This window comes from Prenolepis imparis, unplaced genomic scaffold (assembly GCF_030444845.1).
Source record: "Prenolepis imparis isolate NDT839.2.m4 unplaced genomic scaffold, iyPreImpa1.0 SCAF_13, whole genome shotgun sequence".
In the NCBI taxonomy this organism is placed as follows: Eukaryota; Metazoa; Arthropoda; class Insecta; order Hymenoptera; family Formicidae; genus Prenolepis; species Prenolepis imparis.
The window spans coordinates 191,155-209,802 of NW_028141171.1; the positions used below are offsets into that span (position 1 = coordinate 191,155).

At 46.2% G+C, this 18,648-nt stretch overlaps 3 protein-coding genes and 1 pseudogene across 3 annotated transcripts; 2 read left to right on the top strand and 2 right to left on the bottom strand.

The window, feature by feature from the left end:
• The first annotated feature begins 2,179 nt into the window (after positions 1-2,179).
• On the top strand, positions 2,180-3,652 carry LOC145944729 (uncharacterized). Its single transcript, XM_083053287.1, has one exon. It carries the CDS (start codon positions 2,180-2,182, stop codon positions 3,650-3,652), a length of 1,473 nt encoding a protein of 490 aa, XP_082909413.1.
• Positions 3,653-4,210: 558 nt separating this feature from the next.
• On the top strand, positions 4,211-5,173 carry LOC145944730 (uncharacterized). The gene has a single exon (XM_083053288.1). The coding sequence runs from the start codon at positions 4,211-4,213 to the stop codon at positions 5,171-5,173; it is 963 nt and encodes a 320-aa protein (XP_082909414.1).
• Positions 5,174-11,589: 6,416 nt separating this feature from the next.
• Positions 11,590-13,230, bottom strand: LOC145944551 (uncharacterized). Its single transcript, XM_083052941.1, has one exon. The coding sequence runs from the start codon at positions 12,925-12,927 to the stop codon at positions 11,590-11,592; it is 1,338 nt and encodes a 445-aa protein (XP_082909067.1). The 5' UTR covers positions 12,928-13,230.
• Positions 13,231-17,937: 4,707 nt separating this feature from the next.
• On the bottom strand, positions 17,938-18,641 carry LOC145944731 (uncharacterized; annotated as a pseudogene).
• Between the last annotated feature and the right edge of the window lie 7 nt (positions 18,642-18,648).

Here is an 18,648-nt window from a genome sequence, read left to right on the forward strand (position 1 = left end):
GTCGCGCTGCGACAACAAAATTTGGAGCCGGCTAGTTCGTTTTGGCGACTATCGCAATGGACATCGCGATCAAAAAACAAGCCCATACTGCTGGCCTGATCGAAAGATTTTGGGACAATGCCACCAAAGCCGGGAAGGACAAGCTGACGAAGTCCTTCCTCACGGCTCGCCTTCAGCTGCTCGAGATGTATTGGACTCGGTTCCTGGAAGGGCACGAGGCCCTCTTGGCTTTCGACGATGTTGACGACTCGGACTACATGAAGAAGGACGTCTTCACCATCACGGAGGATGGCTACGTGGCGACGAAATCGCGCATTTCCAGCTTCCTCGTCACGTCTAAGACACCAGAGCCGAGAGACGAAGGCGATTCCCTGCTCAAACAGATTCAGCTGCCGAAGATCAACTTGCCAACATTTAACGGAGATCTGTTGACGTGGGAAGCATTCCACCAGCTCTTTAAATCGCTGGTTCATGACGTAGCGGGCCTCGCCCCTATCCAGAAGATGCAGTACCTAAGAGCCAGTCTCACAGGGGAAGCGGCCGCCGTCGTCGCCAATATTGAACTTTCCGCTGAAGGATATGCTCTTGCCTGGGAGGAGCTGTCGTGCAGGTACGACAACCCTCGCGTTCTTTTGGCAACCCACATGAAGGCGGTGCTCTCCGCGCCCCCAGTTATGAAATCTTCCGCCGCGGAAATCAACCGACTCATCACTGTCGTCAGTCAGGCCTCGCGGTCGTTCAAAGCGTTGGGCCGCCCGGTGAAATACTGGGACGACTGGTTCGTCCACCTCCTAGTCGAGAAACTAGACTCGGCCACCCGCCTCCTGTGGGAGTCGTCGCAAGGTTCGACACAGGATTTCCCGACCTTCAAGGAACTGAAGGACTTTCTTCTCACGCGGGCGCGTGCCTTGGAAGTTGCCACCCCGCGATCGGCTCCGAACACCCTCTCTTCATCAAGGTCAAGGCGGGGAGGCTCCAAGGACGAACTCCTCTCGCATGGTCCACGGAGGCCAACGACAACGGACCCACGTGTCCCTTGTGTCGTTAGCGGCATGCCTTGCGAGGATGCTCCAAATTCAAAGCGCTGCCGACTGAGCAACGCCGCGATCAAGTGCGGAAGAAGAAGGCGTGTTTCAACTGCCTTGGACAAGGTCACGCAGCCTCGGTCTGTCCGTCGACGAACCGTTGTCGTCAGTGCCGAGAGAAACACCACTCGCTGCTGCACTTCGCGACCGCCGAGGCCACGTCGCCGCCAGCGTCCTCTTCAGCATCTCCTGAGGCGACTTCAACCGAGAAACCAGGATCCTCTGGAGAGTCAACCAGCGTAGCCGCGCTGTCAACGTCCACATCGGGGATAGTGCTCCTGGCGACCGCGAGGGTCAAGCTGATCAGGCAGAATTACCACCGTCCGCGCGCTGTTGGATTCGGGATCAGAAGCGTCCTTTGTGTCAAGCAGCCCAGTTACTGAGACTGCCGCGACGTCGAGTCAACGTCACGGTTTCCGGTCTACAGGGCATCATCACAGGCCGAGCGCGGTTTCCTTCATGGTCGGCGCGGACCATTCGCCGTCGTTGCGGATCGCCGTCCCAAGGGCCCTGGTGTTGTCGAAACTCACCGCACTGACGCCGAGTACCCAGGTCCCGAGGGGCATCTGGTCACACCTGCAGGGGCTCGAGCTTGCTGATCCGAATTTCGACCGGCCTGCCGCGGTAGATGCAATCCTGGGGGCGGACTGTATGGCCTGCTCTTCGAGGGAGGTATCCAGCGTGGGTCGCCCGGCGACCCGGTCGCCCATTCTACCATCTTCGGCTGGGTGCTCATGGGGGCCCTCTCGGATGCCACGGCGAAGAGCTGCGTGGCCTCTCATCATGGGTCGGCCCTGCCCGATCTTCAGGAGGATCTTCGCCGGTTCTGGAACTTGGAGGACTTGCCGGGCTAGAAGAGGCTTACCCCGGACGAAGAGCGGTGCGAACAGCAGTTTGCGGAGACACATAGCCGAGACTCAGAAGGGAAGTACCAGGTACGCCTTCCCCGGAAAGACACACCTACGGTGGGACTTGGAGCCTCACGTCGCGGTGCCTTGCAGATGCTCCTCAGCACCGAGCGCCGCCTGGAGCGTGACGCGAAGTTAAAGCAGAAGTATGAGGAGTTCCTCACCTCGTACCTTTCGTTAGGGCACATGGAGGCGGTGCCTACACAGGAGCGGACCGTCAAGGAGATGTACTACATGCCCCATCACGCGGTGGTCAAAAGCACGGACCCGGAAGGCAAGATCAGGGTTGTCTTCAACGCATCCTTCAAGACTTCGACGGGCGTCTCCTTGAACGACGTGTTGCTTCCCGGACCGAAACTTCAAGAGGACCTTTGGTTGGTGCTCTCGCGGTGGCGTCTATTCCAGTTTGCCTTCACGACGGACATTGTGAAAATGTTCCGTCAGATCCGCATTCACCCAGACGACTCCAACCTCCAGCGAATCTTATGGCGGGCGGATCCGGAATCCGAAGTGCGCGACCTCCGGCTCACCACGGTCACGTACGGCACGGCCTCGGCGCCGTACCTCGCCATCAGGACCTTGCTGCAACTGGCGCAGGACGAAGGTCATCGACATCCGCGTGGGGCGGCCGCCATCCGCGCCAACACCTATGTCGATGACATACTCGCAGGAGCGAATACAATGGAGGAAGCTCTCCAGGTCAGGGAGAAAACGGTGAAACTTCTCGAGGCGGGAGGCTTCCGGCTAAGCAAGTGGACGAGCTCACATCCGCAACTATGTCCGGACGGTGACCAGGCGGAGAGGCTCTTCTCGGCGACCGAAAGCGTGGGCACCCTAGGCATCATCTGGACTCCCACTGGGGACTCGTTGAGGCTTCGAGCGGTGCCGAGGCTGACCTCGACCGAAAACCCCACCAAACGTTCGATACTGTCCGACGTGGCAAGGCTCTTCGATCCGGCGGGCTGGGCGGCCCCAGTGCTCGTCGCAGCCAAGGCGTTCCTTCAGGACCTCTGGATGGCGGGTCTGGACTGGGATCAAACTCTACCGCCTGCCTTGCGCGAACGATGGCTCAAATTTACTTCATCGCTGCCGGAATTGGACCATGTGAGAGTTCCCCGTTGGACAGGGGTCTCCAATCGTCTGGAACTCCACGGCTTCTCGGACGCCTCGGAGCGGGCATACGCTGCGGTGGTCTACGTGAGAGGCGCCGGACCATCCAACAACTGGCGGGCGAGTCTATTAGTCGCGAAGACCAAGGTGGCTCCCGCGAAGCCAGTCTCAATACCGAGGCTGGAATTGTGCCGCGCTCTGCTCGCCGCACGACTACTGCAGAAGACAGCGACGGGCCTTGGTATTGCTGCGGCCGATCTCCACGTCTGGTGCGACGCCAAGGTCGTTCTGGCTTGGCTGTGCAACCATCCGTCCCGCTGGAAGCCTTTCGTCGCCAATCGAGTATCGGTCATCCAAGATCTGGTGCCTGCTGAGCGGTGGCGCTACGTGTCCACGAGGGAGAACCCTGCAGACTTGGCGACTCGGGGAGTCTCGCCGTCCGAGCTAGCGGAACAGCGCCTCTGGTGGAGGGGCCCGTCGTGGTTGGAGGAAGTTGCCGAGGCCTGGCCGACGGAGAAGCTCGACAACCAGGAAGCGTTCGAGGAATGACGCGCCTTCGCGGCTACGGAGGATCCACCGGACCCGGGGAACGAGCTCCTCAACAGGTTTTCATCCCTTTCCAGGCTGATACGAGTCTCGGCATACTGCCTCAGGCTTCTCCGCAGAGGACCGGACCACAGAACCCCGCACCTCTCGGTCGCCGAGCTGGAAAGCTGCCAACTCCGATGGCTACGGATTGCTCAGAGACAGGATTACGCGAGCGAGCTTGAGGCCCTCACCCAAGGAGAACCCCTGCCGCGTCGGTCTCCCCTCCGGGCGCTGAGACCCTTACTGGGACCTGAAGGTCTGATTCGGGTCGGAGGTCGTTTGGAGCACTCGCCACTGGCCTACGAAGAAAAACACCCGATCGTCCTGGCGAAGACGAGTCACCTCGCGCTGTTGCTGGCCCGCGACGCTCACCATAGGACCCTTCATGGCGGCCCACAGTTGACCCGCAGCGTGCTAACCCGGCGATACTGGATCGTCCATGCCAACACCCTGATCCGGGCCGTGATTCATGGCTGCGTAAGATGCGCCCGCTTCAGGGCCACTCCTGCCCAGCAGCAGATGGGGCAGCTGCCTGCAGACCGCGTTCGAGAGGCACGACCATTTTGGTCCTCAGGGGTGGACTATGCCGGGCCAATCCAACTTCGGGCCTCGAAGGGGCGGGGAGTCAAGATCACCAAGGGTTACATCTGCCTCTTCGTATGTATGGCGATAAGAGCGGTGCACTTAGAGGCGGTCTCGGACCTCTCGACAGCCTCCTTCCTCGCAGCCTTCCGGCGCTTTGTGGCGAGACGTGGTCGCTGCGCCCGACTCGCCAGCGACAACGGCACCAACTTCCGAGGTGCCGAACGGGAGCTCCGAGAGATGTTCGAATCAGCAGCGAATTTTTACAGAGACTGCCGGGCGCAGCTCGCATCAGACGGAATGGAGTGGACCTTCATCCCCCCTTCGGCACCACACTTCGGTGGACTTTGGGAGGCCGGGGTCAAGGCAACGAAACACCACCTCCGGCGGGTCCTAGGAGACCACCTCTTGACCTACGAAGAGATCTCGACCCTGCTGTGCCAGGTGGAGGCGTGCCTAAACTCAAGGCCCCTCTACCCGATGAGTGCCGACCCGACGGACCTTACCGCGCTCACCCCAGGACACCTTCTACTGGGGGAGGCGCCGATCAACGTGCCGGAGCCACCAGTTGACACGGACGGTGTCAGTCACCCCAGGCTTCGATGGCGGCTGATTGCCTCCATGCGAGACCACTTCTGGACCCGGTGGTCAAAGGAGTACCATCAACATCTGCAGCAACTGGGCAAATGGAGAGATCGCGCGGCCAACCTGGAAATTGGAACCCTCGTCCTCGTCAAGGACGAGCTACAGCCACTATCGAAATGGGCGCTCGGTAGGATACGTGCGGTGCACCCTGGAAGCGACGGATTGGTTCGCGTCGTGACAGTGGAGACAGCCTCCTCCCGTCTCACGCGGCCCGTGATTAAGATCTGTCCACTTCCAGGGTTGCGGGCGCCTTAGATCCACAGCCCCATCATTGGATAACAGGGCGGCGTGCGGCGGGCGCCGCGGTTCACTTCCTTGTTTCGTCCCCTGGACGAGGCGGGCGGGATGTTGGGCTGCGGACCGGGTCCGTAATCGTCGCGTTTACGTCCCTGAGTGTCTAGGCTCTCGGATTTGAAACAACAATTTTTTTGGACAAATTCCTCGGATCTCCCCTTGCCTCGGGGCGATCGATTCCTGGAGCAAGGAGCGAGGTTCGCCGAATTTGTACACTATTCAGTAGTATCGATAGCGACCTTCCGAGAACAAGCGTTATTGCGAAGACAGCGTTTTCGAGGTGCCTCAGATATACAAGCGCGAGATAGAGGAAGAAAAGGAGAAACGGCCTTCTCGCGATTACGGAATCACCGCGCCCCATTAGACATTTAATATTAATTCCGAGCCTCCACGGTAATTAGTGATTCGGAGAGGCGAGAACACTCTCCCTCTCTCTCTCTCTCTCCCTCTCTTTCTCTCTCTTTCTCTCTCTCTCTCTCTCTCTCTCTCTCTCTCTCTCTCTCTCTCAATTGTTGTGCGTTTAAAAATGTTCAACGTAAAATAATTTGGTCGCCCTAAAAAGGGCGGATTTGATCGCTCTGAAAAGGGCGGATTCGTTTTCAATTAATTTCATAAAAGATGTTCAAAGTGACCTCCGTCCATCTCAACGCAGGCTCTTAATCGTCTCACCATATTTATTTGAACATTCTCTAATATGTTTTCATCTATGGTCCAAATTGCTTCATGAAGCTTGACGTCCAAATCGTCAATATTTTCTGGAAGCTTTTTGTAGACAATTTCTTTGCAATGACCCCATAAGAAAAAATCCAATGGGTTAAGATCCGGAGATCTTGCAGGCCATTATTGGACCATATCGGCCCATCCAGCGCACAGGAAACATTCTGTTTAAATAATTGATCACAATCCTGGCGTTGTGTGGCCCGGTACCATCTTGTTGGAAGATGATATTATTCCTCTCGATCAGAGGAATTTCTTCTAAAAATTCTGGCATTGTATTTTGCAGAAATTCTAGATAGTTTGCACCATTTATATTATCTGGAAGATAGATTGGACCCAATATTTGCCTTCCCATGATTCCTGCCCAGATGTTCCTCTTCCAACGAATCTGAAAATTTCTGAATCGAGTAAGTTGAGGATTCTCGTCGCTCCAGTAATGATAATTGTGCGAATTAAAGATTCCTTCTCGTGTGAATAACGATTTATCGCTAAATATCACACGAGAAAGATATCTCGGATCCCGATCCACCTTTCTCAGCAAATCTTCGCAGAAATTTCTTCTTCGAGGATAGTCTTCTGCTCGCAAATGTTGCACACGAGTGTAGTGGAATGCGTGCAACTTTTCTTCTGCAAGAATTTTCTGCACGGTGGAATACGATAAATCATTATTTCGAGCAATGACTCTGATGCTGGTTTCAGGTTTGTGTTCGATATCTTGAAGAACCGCTTCCACATTTCGTAAGTTTCTTGCTTCACGTATTCTTCCTGTATCTATCTTGTTTGGTAAGACACTGCCGGTTTCACGCAATCTCTGAGCTGCTGCGTGTATCACGTTCGGCGATGGATGTCGTGCTCGGTTCGGATACAGTGCAGCGTATCTTCTTGCAGCCACATGGTGTTGTCCTTGAAATTCACCGAGTACCATCAGCATATCATAATATTCTTGTGTTGTGTATAATGTCATTTTTTTGCGTGCTTTAGTTGACAGAGGATAATTGACGCAGAGATTACGTCGCGTTATTTATAAAGTACGATCGTTGCTTAACAACCGCAACAATGTTTGCAGTTCTTTTATTTTGATTACAAAATTTCAAATGATCAAATAAAAGAAATTAAAGCAAGGAGTTTACGAAATGTGATTCGCAATTATTTGTGATATCGAATAAGAACCTGAAACCAATACCAATACCAATACAGAATCATTTGCTCAAAATCATGATTTATCATATTCCATCATGCAAAAAATTTTTGCAGAAGAAAAATTGCACGCATTCCATTACACTCGTGCAACATTTGTAACCAGAACACTAAAAATAATGAGCAGGAATTATAGGAAGACAATAATTGAATCCAATTTATCTCCCAGATAACATAAATAGTGCAAATTACATAGAATTTTTACAGAATACAATGCCAGAGTTTTTAAAAGAAATTCCTCTGATCGAGAGGAATAATATCATCTTCCAACAAGATGGTGCCGGGCCACACAACGCCAAGATTGTGACCAATTATTTAAACAGAATGTTTCCTGAGCGCTGGATGGGCCGATATGGTCTAATTCAATGGCCTGCAAGATCTCCAGATCTTAACCCATTGGATTTTTTCTTCTGGGGTTATTGCAAAGAAATTGTCTACAAAAAGCTTCCAGAAAATATTGACGATTTGGCCAAGCTTCATGAAGCAATTTGGATCATAGACGAAAACATATTAGAGAATATTCAAATAAATATGGTGAGACGATTGAGAGCCTGCGTTGAGATGGACGGAGGCCACTTTGAACATCTTTTATGAAATTAATTAAAAACGAATCCGCCATTGTCAGGGCGATCAAACCCGCCCTTTTCAGAGCGATCAAATCCGCCCTTTTTAGGGCGACCAAATTATTTTACGTTAAACATTTTTAAACGCACAACAATTGAGAGAGAGAGAGAGAGAGAGAGAGAGAGAGAGAGAGAGAGAGAAAGAGAGAGGGGGGCGAAGTCATTAAAGTAATTTTTAAAGTAATATTTGTTTGTAAATAAATACAGAAAGACTTAAATAATAAAGCCTAAAAATATAAATTTTATGTAGCTTGTACGACTAAATTATTATGTTGTATGAAATAATCAGAGAGAGAGAGAGAGAGAGAGAGAGATACTTTTAATTGGATGTGATACAACTGGCTACGACAGCTCAAAATAAAGTTCAAGACTTGTAATTTACATAAAAAATATGAAAAAGATCGAATCTAAAGAGTCAGAAAAAGTTTGTTCATTGAAAATATTATTTTTCGCACTTTTTCTTATACCAATACAGAATCTTCAGAGATAAAGCTAGTAAAATAATTTTTTTCTCACAAAGATTAGTGTGTAATCGTTTTTATATTTTTTAAGTAAGCTACAAGTTTTAAGCTTTATTTTGATCTGCCGTAGCACAATTTGTATTACACCCCAATTAAAAATTATACCTTACGGAAAAATATCGTCTTTGTATTTTCAGATTAGGATATCTCGAAAACCTAACATAATGCGCAATTTTTACGGCCGGATTCGTAATCAGCGCTAAAATATCTACAAGAAAATACTGAAGGAATCTCCGAATTTATTTGTGTGTTGATCAGTGTAATTATGCTTAAAAAATATATATTTTATGCAGTTTATACGACTAAATAATTATGTAGTTTGTATGAAACATTCAAAGAGTGAGAGAGAGAGAAAGAGAGAGAGAGAGAGAGAGAGAGAGAGAGAGAGAGAGAGAGAGAGAGAGAGAGAGAGATTTTGATTGATTGATTGATATTTATTAGCTTTCTCAGCTATTTGTAAAATACAAGTCTAATTTACATTAATTACAATATACTCCTTTAACTCTCGCTTAAACGCTTCCAGTTCTTCGATTCGTCTTATTTCAGCTGGTAAGGCATTGTACATTTTCACTCCCTCATAAAACATACTCTTCTGTGCACTCGTTGTCCTACGAAATTGTACCACAATGTCCCCAGCTTGCCGTGTCTGTCTTTCATTCTCTTTTCCCACTATTGTTAACTTATTTCTTAATTGATCCGGTAACATATTCTTTAAAATCTTAAAAATAAATATACACACATTATAATTCAGCCTCTGTCTTATGGACATAAACTGCAGCGCTTGCAGCATACTCTCCACTTTGGTATATCTATCACATTGCAATATGACCCTCATGGCCCGGTTTTGCGCTTTTTGCAATTCATTCAGTTGTGTTTCTCCCATATCAATTAACAGCGTCGCACAATACTCAAAGTGAGGCGCTATGATTGACTTATATATAATACATCTAGTGTATGCCGATATGTAGCTACCTATTCTATTTAAAAAACTCACTTTTTTCCCTATTTTCTTTAGCATATAATCACAGTGGTCCTTAAATCTTAACCTATCGTCAATAATTATGCCTAGATATTTCATTCTTTCCACACGCTCTATCTCCGTTCCATCCAAACATTTCAGTGTAATGTTACCTCTCAGTTCTTTTCGTACACTTCGAACTATCATATATTTCGTTTTCCCTGCGTTCATTTTTAACTTATTTGTATTCATCCATCTTTCCACTGTAACAAATGCCATATTCATTTTTCTTTCTAATTCCGCACTACTCCCTCCAGTCACATACACTAGCGTATCGTCTGCAAACATTTTTATACTACATCCCTCCGGACAGACTTTAATTATATCGTTTATATATATTATAAATAGCAAAGGTCCTAATACAGATCCCTGTGGTACTCCATATTCTGTGGCCAATAATGCAGACCATTCATTGTTAAATCGTACCTGCTGTGTTCTATTCTTTAAATATGATCTTAACCATTCTAAAGCTGTTCCTCTAATTCCGTATTGATATAATTTCTCTAACAGTCTTTCTCTATCTATCGTTTCAAATGCTCGCTTGAGATCCATGAAAATTACCCCCACCATTTTTGCCTCACTAACTACCAGTTTCCATTCGTCAATGACTGTTTGAATCGCTGTTTCACACGAATACTGTTTTCTAAAACCTGACTGATGTTCTGTTATAATACAGTTATCTTCTAAATACGCCTCAATTTGCTTTTTAACTACTAATTCTAATACTTTCTCGAATATTGGTAACATATTAATAGGCCTAAATTCACTTGCTTTTCTGGCTTTTTCTATTTTTGGAATCGGTATTATCGTAGACGTTTTCCAACCTTCTGGACAGCAACCTTCCCTCAAAGAGTTATTTATTATATCAATAAATTCCTCTTTTATTACGTAAAATACTGCTTTAAGTATATCACTAGTTAATCCCTCCTCCGTGCCTTTCTTTTTTGGTAGTTCCATAACAATTTTTTGTAAATGCTCTATTCTAATCATCTCAAAATTTTCCATTATTCCCTCGCTTTCAATAACAAAAATAATTCTTTTACCTGGACTTCCTAACTTATCTCTACTTATAGATTTTACTATGTTCTCAATACTCTGTATATAATATAAATTAAATTTATTAGCTATATTGCACCCTTCAGTATTATCTAATATTTCAAAATCTATATTCTCTATTTTATTTGTACCCTTTGGTTCGCCCCTTATTATTTCTTTTAAGGTTTTCCACATAGATGTCGGATTTCCCTTGTTATGATCTATCATATTTTCATAGTATTCTTTTTTCTTTGTCCTGATTAGTTTAACCACTGCATTTCTTTCGATTTTAAACTGTGACCAATTTTCATCCGTGTCATCATACAACGCTTTACTGTACGCCTCATCCCTTTTAGCCGCTGCTTCCCTTATTTCATCCGAAAACCACTTTTTCCCTTCCCATATTTTCGGAATTCTAAATTTTTTTCTAGGTGCTGTAGCATCCAACGCATCTACTATATTATCGACAAGTTTCTTCGCTCTCACACTGACATTCATATCTTGGCTTTTTCCTAATTTATTTTCCACTAATTTAATAAATTCATCTACATTAAACTCTTTAAAATTCCTAGCATTAAATTCTCTGTATTTATTATCAATTTTATTCGCATTAAGATCAACTTTTAACCACGCATGGTCCGTTATTTTAGGTTCATGAATTACTTGCACTTCTATTTTATTATTAGCGTAAATTAAATCTATAATTGTCTTACTATCTTTCGTAATTCTCGTCGGTTTATTTACATATTGTTTCATGCCTAAGCTCAACATTGTCGTTTGTAACTTCTTTGTATAAAACGAGTCCAACATAATATCTATATTAAAGTCTCCTATTACTATACATTCTCCCCGTATTATTAATTCTTCTATTATATCCTCCAGAAATCTCACGAACTCACCATGCGATGAACTCGGTGAATGATATATTACTGTTATCACTCCTTTATACAATTTATCTTTCACCTCAATCGCAGCACACCAACAATTCGCTTCTAACTTTTTTACTAATACTATCTCATATTTAATATCGTCCCTTACATATAAAAGAACCCCTCCTGTATTTCTGTTTTCAGCATCACATCTAATCATACTATACCCCGGTACGTTCACTTCACAGTCTTCAATTTCAGCAGTCACTCTGGTTTCTGATAACGCTATGAACGCAGGATTCATTTTCTTCATAATCTGATGCTGTATCTCGTCTTTATGCGCCATCAAACTTTGCGCATTTGTATATAATATTAATTCCGTTTCCTTCTGTAGTTGCTATTTATCTACCTCCCATCCGGCCCTCCTCTTCTCCTCCTGTATCGCCCTCTTGAAAGTCGGACATTCCGGATCAAGTGCGCCATGCTCATCATTTATTTTCAAATTGTATGTTTGAATCTTAAACATACAATTTATACATCTTTTCTTTGTCGCTGTACATTCACTCACCTTGTGATTTCCTGCACATTTGTGACATGTTTCATTACGCGTACAATTCTTTGCAATATGATAATAACCCCAGCATTTAAAACATCTTTTAATGTTAATGTGATTGAATACAGGACACTTTCTCCATCCTACATTCAGTTTCCCTTTTCTCAACATTACTTCATGTGTCTCTTCATCTGCTTCAATTATTACGATACCATCTTTTCCTCTTCTTCCGGACTGATATTTCTCATTTATTTTCTCTTTAACTATTCTCTTCACTATTCGCATATGAATTCCTTCATTTTTCACGTCAATTTTGTTCTGCTTCTTAATTGTACCTATTAAATCATCATCATTCAACTCCATTTCTTCCTCGCCAATATTGACAATTTTTATCTTAGGTTTCATCCGCGGTGACTCAGTAACGTTAAAGTTCTCGCCCAGCTTGGCTTGTACTGTCGCTTTTAGCTTTTCCATTTCTTCTCCAGTCTCACAGCCGAGAATCACTGTTCCCTTACTTCCTTTTTTTAACTTCGTTATTCCCATAGCCATATTCTTGATATCTACCTTTTCTTTTATCAGTTTTTTAGTTGCTTCACTCTCCTGTTGCACCTTGGGTTTGACAATTATAATATTTTCTTTTTTCTTCTCTTTAACTGCTTCACTATAACATCTTTGAGCTCCTCCTGCCAGTCCACCCGCTCCTCCTTGTATAATTCTTCTCAAGTCTTCCAGTTTTTGTTTAATACTTCCAAATTCTTCTCGAACTATTTCCTTAACCATCATTTTAATTTCCTTCTTACATGCTGTTTCGTCTTTTATTTCTTTCACAGTTTTTACAAGCCAATCTATTTTTACGTCACTACTCGATGATCCACTCGCTCCTGATATTCTATTTCCACTGCTTGATGTCGTAAACGAACCCGTAGATCCTGTAGATCCTTGTCTTTCCCTGCTGCTCCCCGCTGCTGTCGGTGCCTTCTTCATATCTGCTTCACTTTCAATTGTAAATTTCTCAAATGGGCCAGGACACGACACCAGTTCGCGATTTCTATCATAAATTTTATGTTTACTTGCACATCCTGGATGGTAAAACAGTTTAATACAAGATTTGCATGCAACAACCTGATTTTTTATTGCCTTCTTACATGCCGAGCATCGATACTCGTCATATTCATCGTTCATATCGATAATTACCGGCCGAAGCTGTTAATACCAGCATAGGCGGTCAATTACCTTTGTCCAAATTCACACGTCAGCGCTTTGTGTCCACCTTTAATGTCTACCTGTCGCGTGAAATCTCGATGCCTCATACAAGAAATATAACTCTCACGCTCACAAATCAGCATATTCCTGTTAGATAACACTCATGTCTATTCCCGGTCTATGCAACTATTACTTCAATACTTTTTCGCCACTCTCCCTCACTATATAATCACTTAAAAGTTATCACTTTTGCAGAGCGATGTTTGACACGTCTTCTCTCAGAAAAAAAAGAGAGAGAGAGAGAGAGAGAGAGAGAGAGAGAGAGAGAGAGAGAGAGAGAGAGAGAGAGAGAGAGAGAGAGAGAGAGAGAGAGAGAGAGAGAGAGAGTGTTACTAAACTAATGTTTCAGATTTAAAACATATTAAATTGTGTGGAAATTAAAATAACAAAAAAAATTAATATAAGCAAACAAAATTTTAATTATAAATATTTAAGTTTATGCAAAACAAGACGCAAAATACAATATCAGGGAGTGAAAAAAAAATAATAGTAGTCATCTTCTAAAAATTTGCAACATCAATATAAAAATTTCGTGAAAATCGGTCCAAAAATATACAAGTAGTTCGCGGTAATACAGACAGAACAATTAATCTTTTGTGTTAAATCAGGTTTTATAAAGGCTTTATGAGAACCGCGCGAAGTGCGGTCCGAATTATAAAAGCTTTGAGGACCGCGCGAAGCGCGGTCCGAAACGCTAGTAATATACATAATGTTGGGATATGCATGTAATACAAAAATGTATTGTACCTTTTTTTTTTCTTTTTTTTGGTTCGCTGGGGAAACCTTTTATAGGTACCCATGCCTCCGGGATGAGAACATGGGTTATGTGGGACTCATTCTGCTTATCTCAGGGGGAACCGAGGTTTTCCCCGTGATAAGACACAGAATGTTACCGCACTAAAACCACAGCGGGTGTCCTCGGGCGTTGGTTGGGGGGCGCCCGGGGTGCTGGTATCCCATGCCGTCCGGACGCCCCCCCGCCTAGCCTTCTCCGGGGAGATGCCTTAACCTTGCGGCCAAGACACCTCCTCGTCCGCCATCGTGCGAATGCTTCCCGGTTGTGACGCGGAGCGGACACCGGCTCCACGTCACGCCTTCCCATTGGTGTTGGGGGGGGGCGGGGTCGGGGCTCGAGTATTCCCGCTCGAGCCCCGCCCCCCTCCCCGCCCTCCGGCCGCGGCCCCTTCCGCTCCCCACTGGGAGCAGCAGATCCAACCGCCAACCGGAGGGCCCTCAGGATTCAGGCGGCTCCCCAGGGCTTACGCCGTGGGAATCCGCCCTTATCCCTCCCTCGAGGTCTCCGGGGGCAGAGCGCCGGACTTAAGCGTCCAGCACTCCCTCCCGGTGACCTCATCCCACCCCAGTATCGTCTAGGGCGGGACGGGGCCCGGCCCTCCCCTGGCCCCCACCACAGCGACCTCTTCGCCCGGGCAGCCAGGAGGGGTCGTCCCTCTCCTCCCGGGACTCAAGGGAGAGAACAAGTCTCCCCCTTCTCCCGCTCTTTTCCCTCTCCCTTTCCGTCTCCTCCTTCTGCGACATGACTTTTTCGCTGAAGGAGGAGACCGCCCTCCATTTCTGCTCGTCTCCCAACATTTTACCCACCAGGGTGGGCAGGGACAAGTCCCCACCCACCACCGCCGCCAGTTCCGCCCTCTCCCCCGCCCATCCTGGGCACTCCTCCAGAGTGTGCTGGGCCGTATCGCAATCATAGTCGCAGAACCAGCACACCCTAGACTTCTCCTTGCCGATTCGGCACAGGTACTCACCGAAGCAACCATGTCCGGTGAGCACCTGCGCCATTCTGTACGACACACCTCCTTGAGATCTGTCCAGCCAGTGGACGAGATGAAGTCTTATGGCCTCGATGGTCCTCTGGCCGGGCAAGCTGGGATCCTCCAGCATGCCCCGCCATCTTTCTATGAGGACACGTCGGGCCTGCCCCCTCACTGTACGCCTGATATCGTCTGTGACGAGAACTCCCGCCCGCTGCAGCTCCTTTACCCTGGTATATACCTCAGAGTACATGCGGGCTAGGAGTTCCGCCGGGGGCACTCCTGAGAGCACCCCCACCGCCGTCCAGCTCACTGTCCGGTACCCCCTGCATATGCGGTTAGCCACCCGACGCTGTAGCTGTCTCAAGGCATCGCGCAGACGCCGAGTGGCCACCACCTTTTCCGCCCATATGGGGGCACCGTACATAAGCATGGCGTGTACAGTACCAGCGTACAGTCGGCGAACTTTTTCCGCGGGTCCCCCAAGGTTAGGTAAGAGGCGGCTCAGTGCCATGGCCGCCCTCTCCACCCTGGGGGAGATTTGCCGGAAATGCTCGCCGAACGTCCACCGACTGTCCAGGTGGAGGCCCAGGTACTTCAGATGGGCCCCCACCTCGACCGGGGTGTCGACAACTCGTATTCGGGCTCTTGGTGGCGCCCCATGTCTTCTGTTGTGGAAAAAGGTTGCCTCCGTTTTATGGGGCGCCACCTTAAGCCCTACCGCCCGAATGGTGTTTACCACCGTCCCAGTAGCCAAGTTGGCCTTGGCTATAGCTTCCCCCCAGTTTCTCTCTCCGGCCAGGATCAAAGTGTCGTCTGCATAGCAGACGACATGACAGCCGGAAGGGAGGGCAGTCCGCAGGACCACGTCGTACGTGATGTTCCACAGGAGCGGTCCTAACACGGACCCCTGCGGAACTCCACATTCTACGTTCCGTCCTTTCCGCGTCCCGGTCGTAGTAGGTCACCTTCCTGTCCCGGAAGTAGTCCCGAACCATCGCTATCAGGTAGGGGGGCACCTGGTGGTATTCCAGCGCCGCCCCTACCCGACGCCAGGACAGGGTGTTGAAAACATTAGATATATCTAATGATACTACCAGCAACACCCCGCCTTCCTCCATGACGGATTCCGCGATCGAGCGCACTCTCTTGACTGCGTCAATTGTAGATCGCCCGACCCGGAACCCGTGTACTGATCTTCATCGAGGTTCGGGCCCTCCCGGGCCAAATGCCGGACGATGCGGTCGCAAATAATCCTCTCTAGGATTTTGCCTCGTCCAGAAGGCATATCGGCCGGTACGCGGAGGGTTTGTCCCGCAGTTTGCCCTCTTTAGGAAGGAGGACTATATTTGCCTCCTTCCATACCGGGGGGAATTTCCCCTTCCTGAGGCATGAGGTATACAGGTCCCTCATCTCATCCTAGAGATCCTTGTGAGCAAGGCGCCATGTCCGTCCCGGGACGCCGTCAGGTCCCGGCGCTTTCGCGCTCTTGATTTTCCTGACGGCATCCCTCAGCTCTCCTCTCGAGACATGCATCAGCTCCTCGTCCCATTCCACTTCTCTTTCAGGAATCGGGTCATCGTACCCATCCTCCATTTCCGGAAACAGAGTATCGATGACCTTCAAAATGTATTGTACCTGCTCTTAGTGCACACTGTAAAAAATTTAATATATTACATAAAAATATGTTAATTACATAAATAATAAGTATAAAATTGATATATTTTCATTATTTATCGTGTAAATTTACACTTATCATTTATGTACTTTTACATATTTTTATGTAATACATTACTTTTTTTAAAGTGTATAATAAAAATGAGTATGTGTATATATGTATGTGTTGCCACTAATTGTAAGTAGTTGCAATGCAAGACAAACATAATCAAGTAAGTTATTAAAATACAAGATAAAAGTAAGTTTCATGAACAAATATGTAAATATCAAATTAGTAATATAATAGTACCATAAAATATTACAATTGTATATAATACATTAAAATTTTAAAATTATGAAAATTATAAATATATAATATACAAATATGAATAAATTTGCATAAAATATAATTACACGTAATATAGTTTAGGAAAAATATTGTTTGTATTAAAACATTTTTATTTTTATTTTTATATTTATATTATAGAAAATATTCTCCTTCTCTTGTTATTAAAAATATAATTATGCTTTAACAGATAATTAATATTTATTTTTGCTCTTAACTTTAATGAATGTCACAAATGTATTTTTATTGTGGCTTTAATATATTTTTATTGTCATCTTAAAAGAATAAATTTATAAATTCATCAATTTTTTATTCATTCTATCTTTATCTCTAATTTTTTTGTATTCTTTAATATTAATATACATATAAATGTGTGTGTGTGTGTGTGTGTGTGTGTGTGTGTGTGTGTGTGTGTACACATGTATATTAATATATACAGGGTGTTTCAGACCACCCGTACCACCCATGTAAAAACTAGAGAAGTGGTTATTTCAAAAAAGTAAAAACATTTTCTTTATAAATCGGGTGCGCTCTATCGAATGGTGATATTTTCAACTTCTGGTTCCGGTCGGAAATAGGCGATTCAGACCGGAAGTGCATTTTTTTAAATGGAACATGGTATTTTTTATTGCAGATTCGGATTCTATGCGAAAAAATATGAAACTTTTGTACGAAACATTTTTTCGAAAAATGTCATTTATGTCTTTCAAACAACCTTCAAAATGTGTGTTGGCAAAAATAACGTTTTTGCATTATCTGCTCTCGGCATAACCCAGGATCTACGACGAGGACGTGGCAGATATCAGATCCTGTGTGTATGTGTGTTTGTGTGTGTGTGTGGGTGTGTGCGTGCGCGCGTGCACCTCGTAGGGATAAGGACCCTGTGGTTCGTCGCTTCCACAGTAGTTAACGACTCCAAACCCTCCCTACGGTGTGTGTGTGTGTGTGTATTGTGTGGGTGTTGTGTGTGTGTGTGTGTGTGTGTGTGTGTGTGTATGTGTGTGTGTGTATGTGTGTGTCTGTGTGTATGTGTGGGTGTGTGTGTGTGTGTGTGGGTGTGTGTGGGTGTGTGTGTGTGTGGGTGGGTGTGTGTTGGTGTGTGTGGGTGTGTGTGGGTGAGTAGCTGTGTGCGTGCGCTGATATGGCTAGATGTGATTAGGCCTGATGTTCGAAATGTCCACCGTTTGCTTGAATGCAATTAAGTACTCTCTTTTCGAAATCATTTGTAGCATGAAAAATTTCATCAGCATCTAGAGAACCAATAGCGTCAAGTATTCTACGAATCATATCATTTCTTGTCGTAGGGCGTTCGCGGTATACCAGATCTTTTACTCTTCCCCACAAATAGTAGTCGAGAACAGTTAGATCCGGTGATCGTGGTGGCCAATTATGTGGGCATATTTGCCTATCCATTTATCTGGAAACATGTCGTTTAGTCGTTCACGGGCAACTCTAGATGTATGCGCTGGGCACCCATCTTGCTGAAAAAACATGTTTAGGCGTAATTGTAGAGGAATATCTTCAAGTAAAGGTGGAAGATCATTTTCGAGGAAATTAGCGTACCGAACACCGTTTAGATTTCCTTCAAAGAAAAACGGTCCAACAATATGTTTTTCAACAATTCCGCACCAAACGTTGATTTTCCAAATATGTTGATGGTCTATTTCTCGAAACCAATGAGGATTCCCTTGTGCCCAGTAACGACAGTTCCAAGTATTTACAGAGCCGTCACTCGTAAATGTGCTTTCATCAGAAAATTTTATTTTCTAATGAAAGTTTCGCGGTTGTTGGCGTATCCAGTTGCAAAATTCGAGTCTGTTTCTAAAATCGGCAATCGTCAATGCTTGATGCAGAGTCATTCTGTAC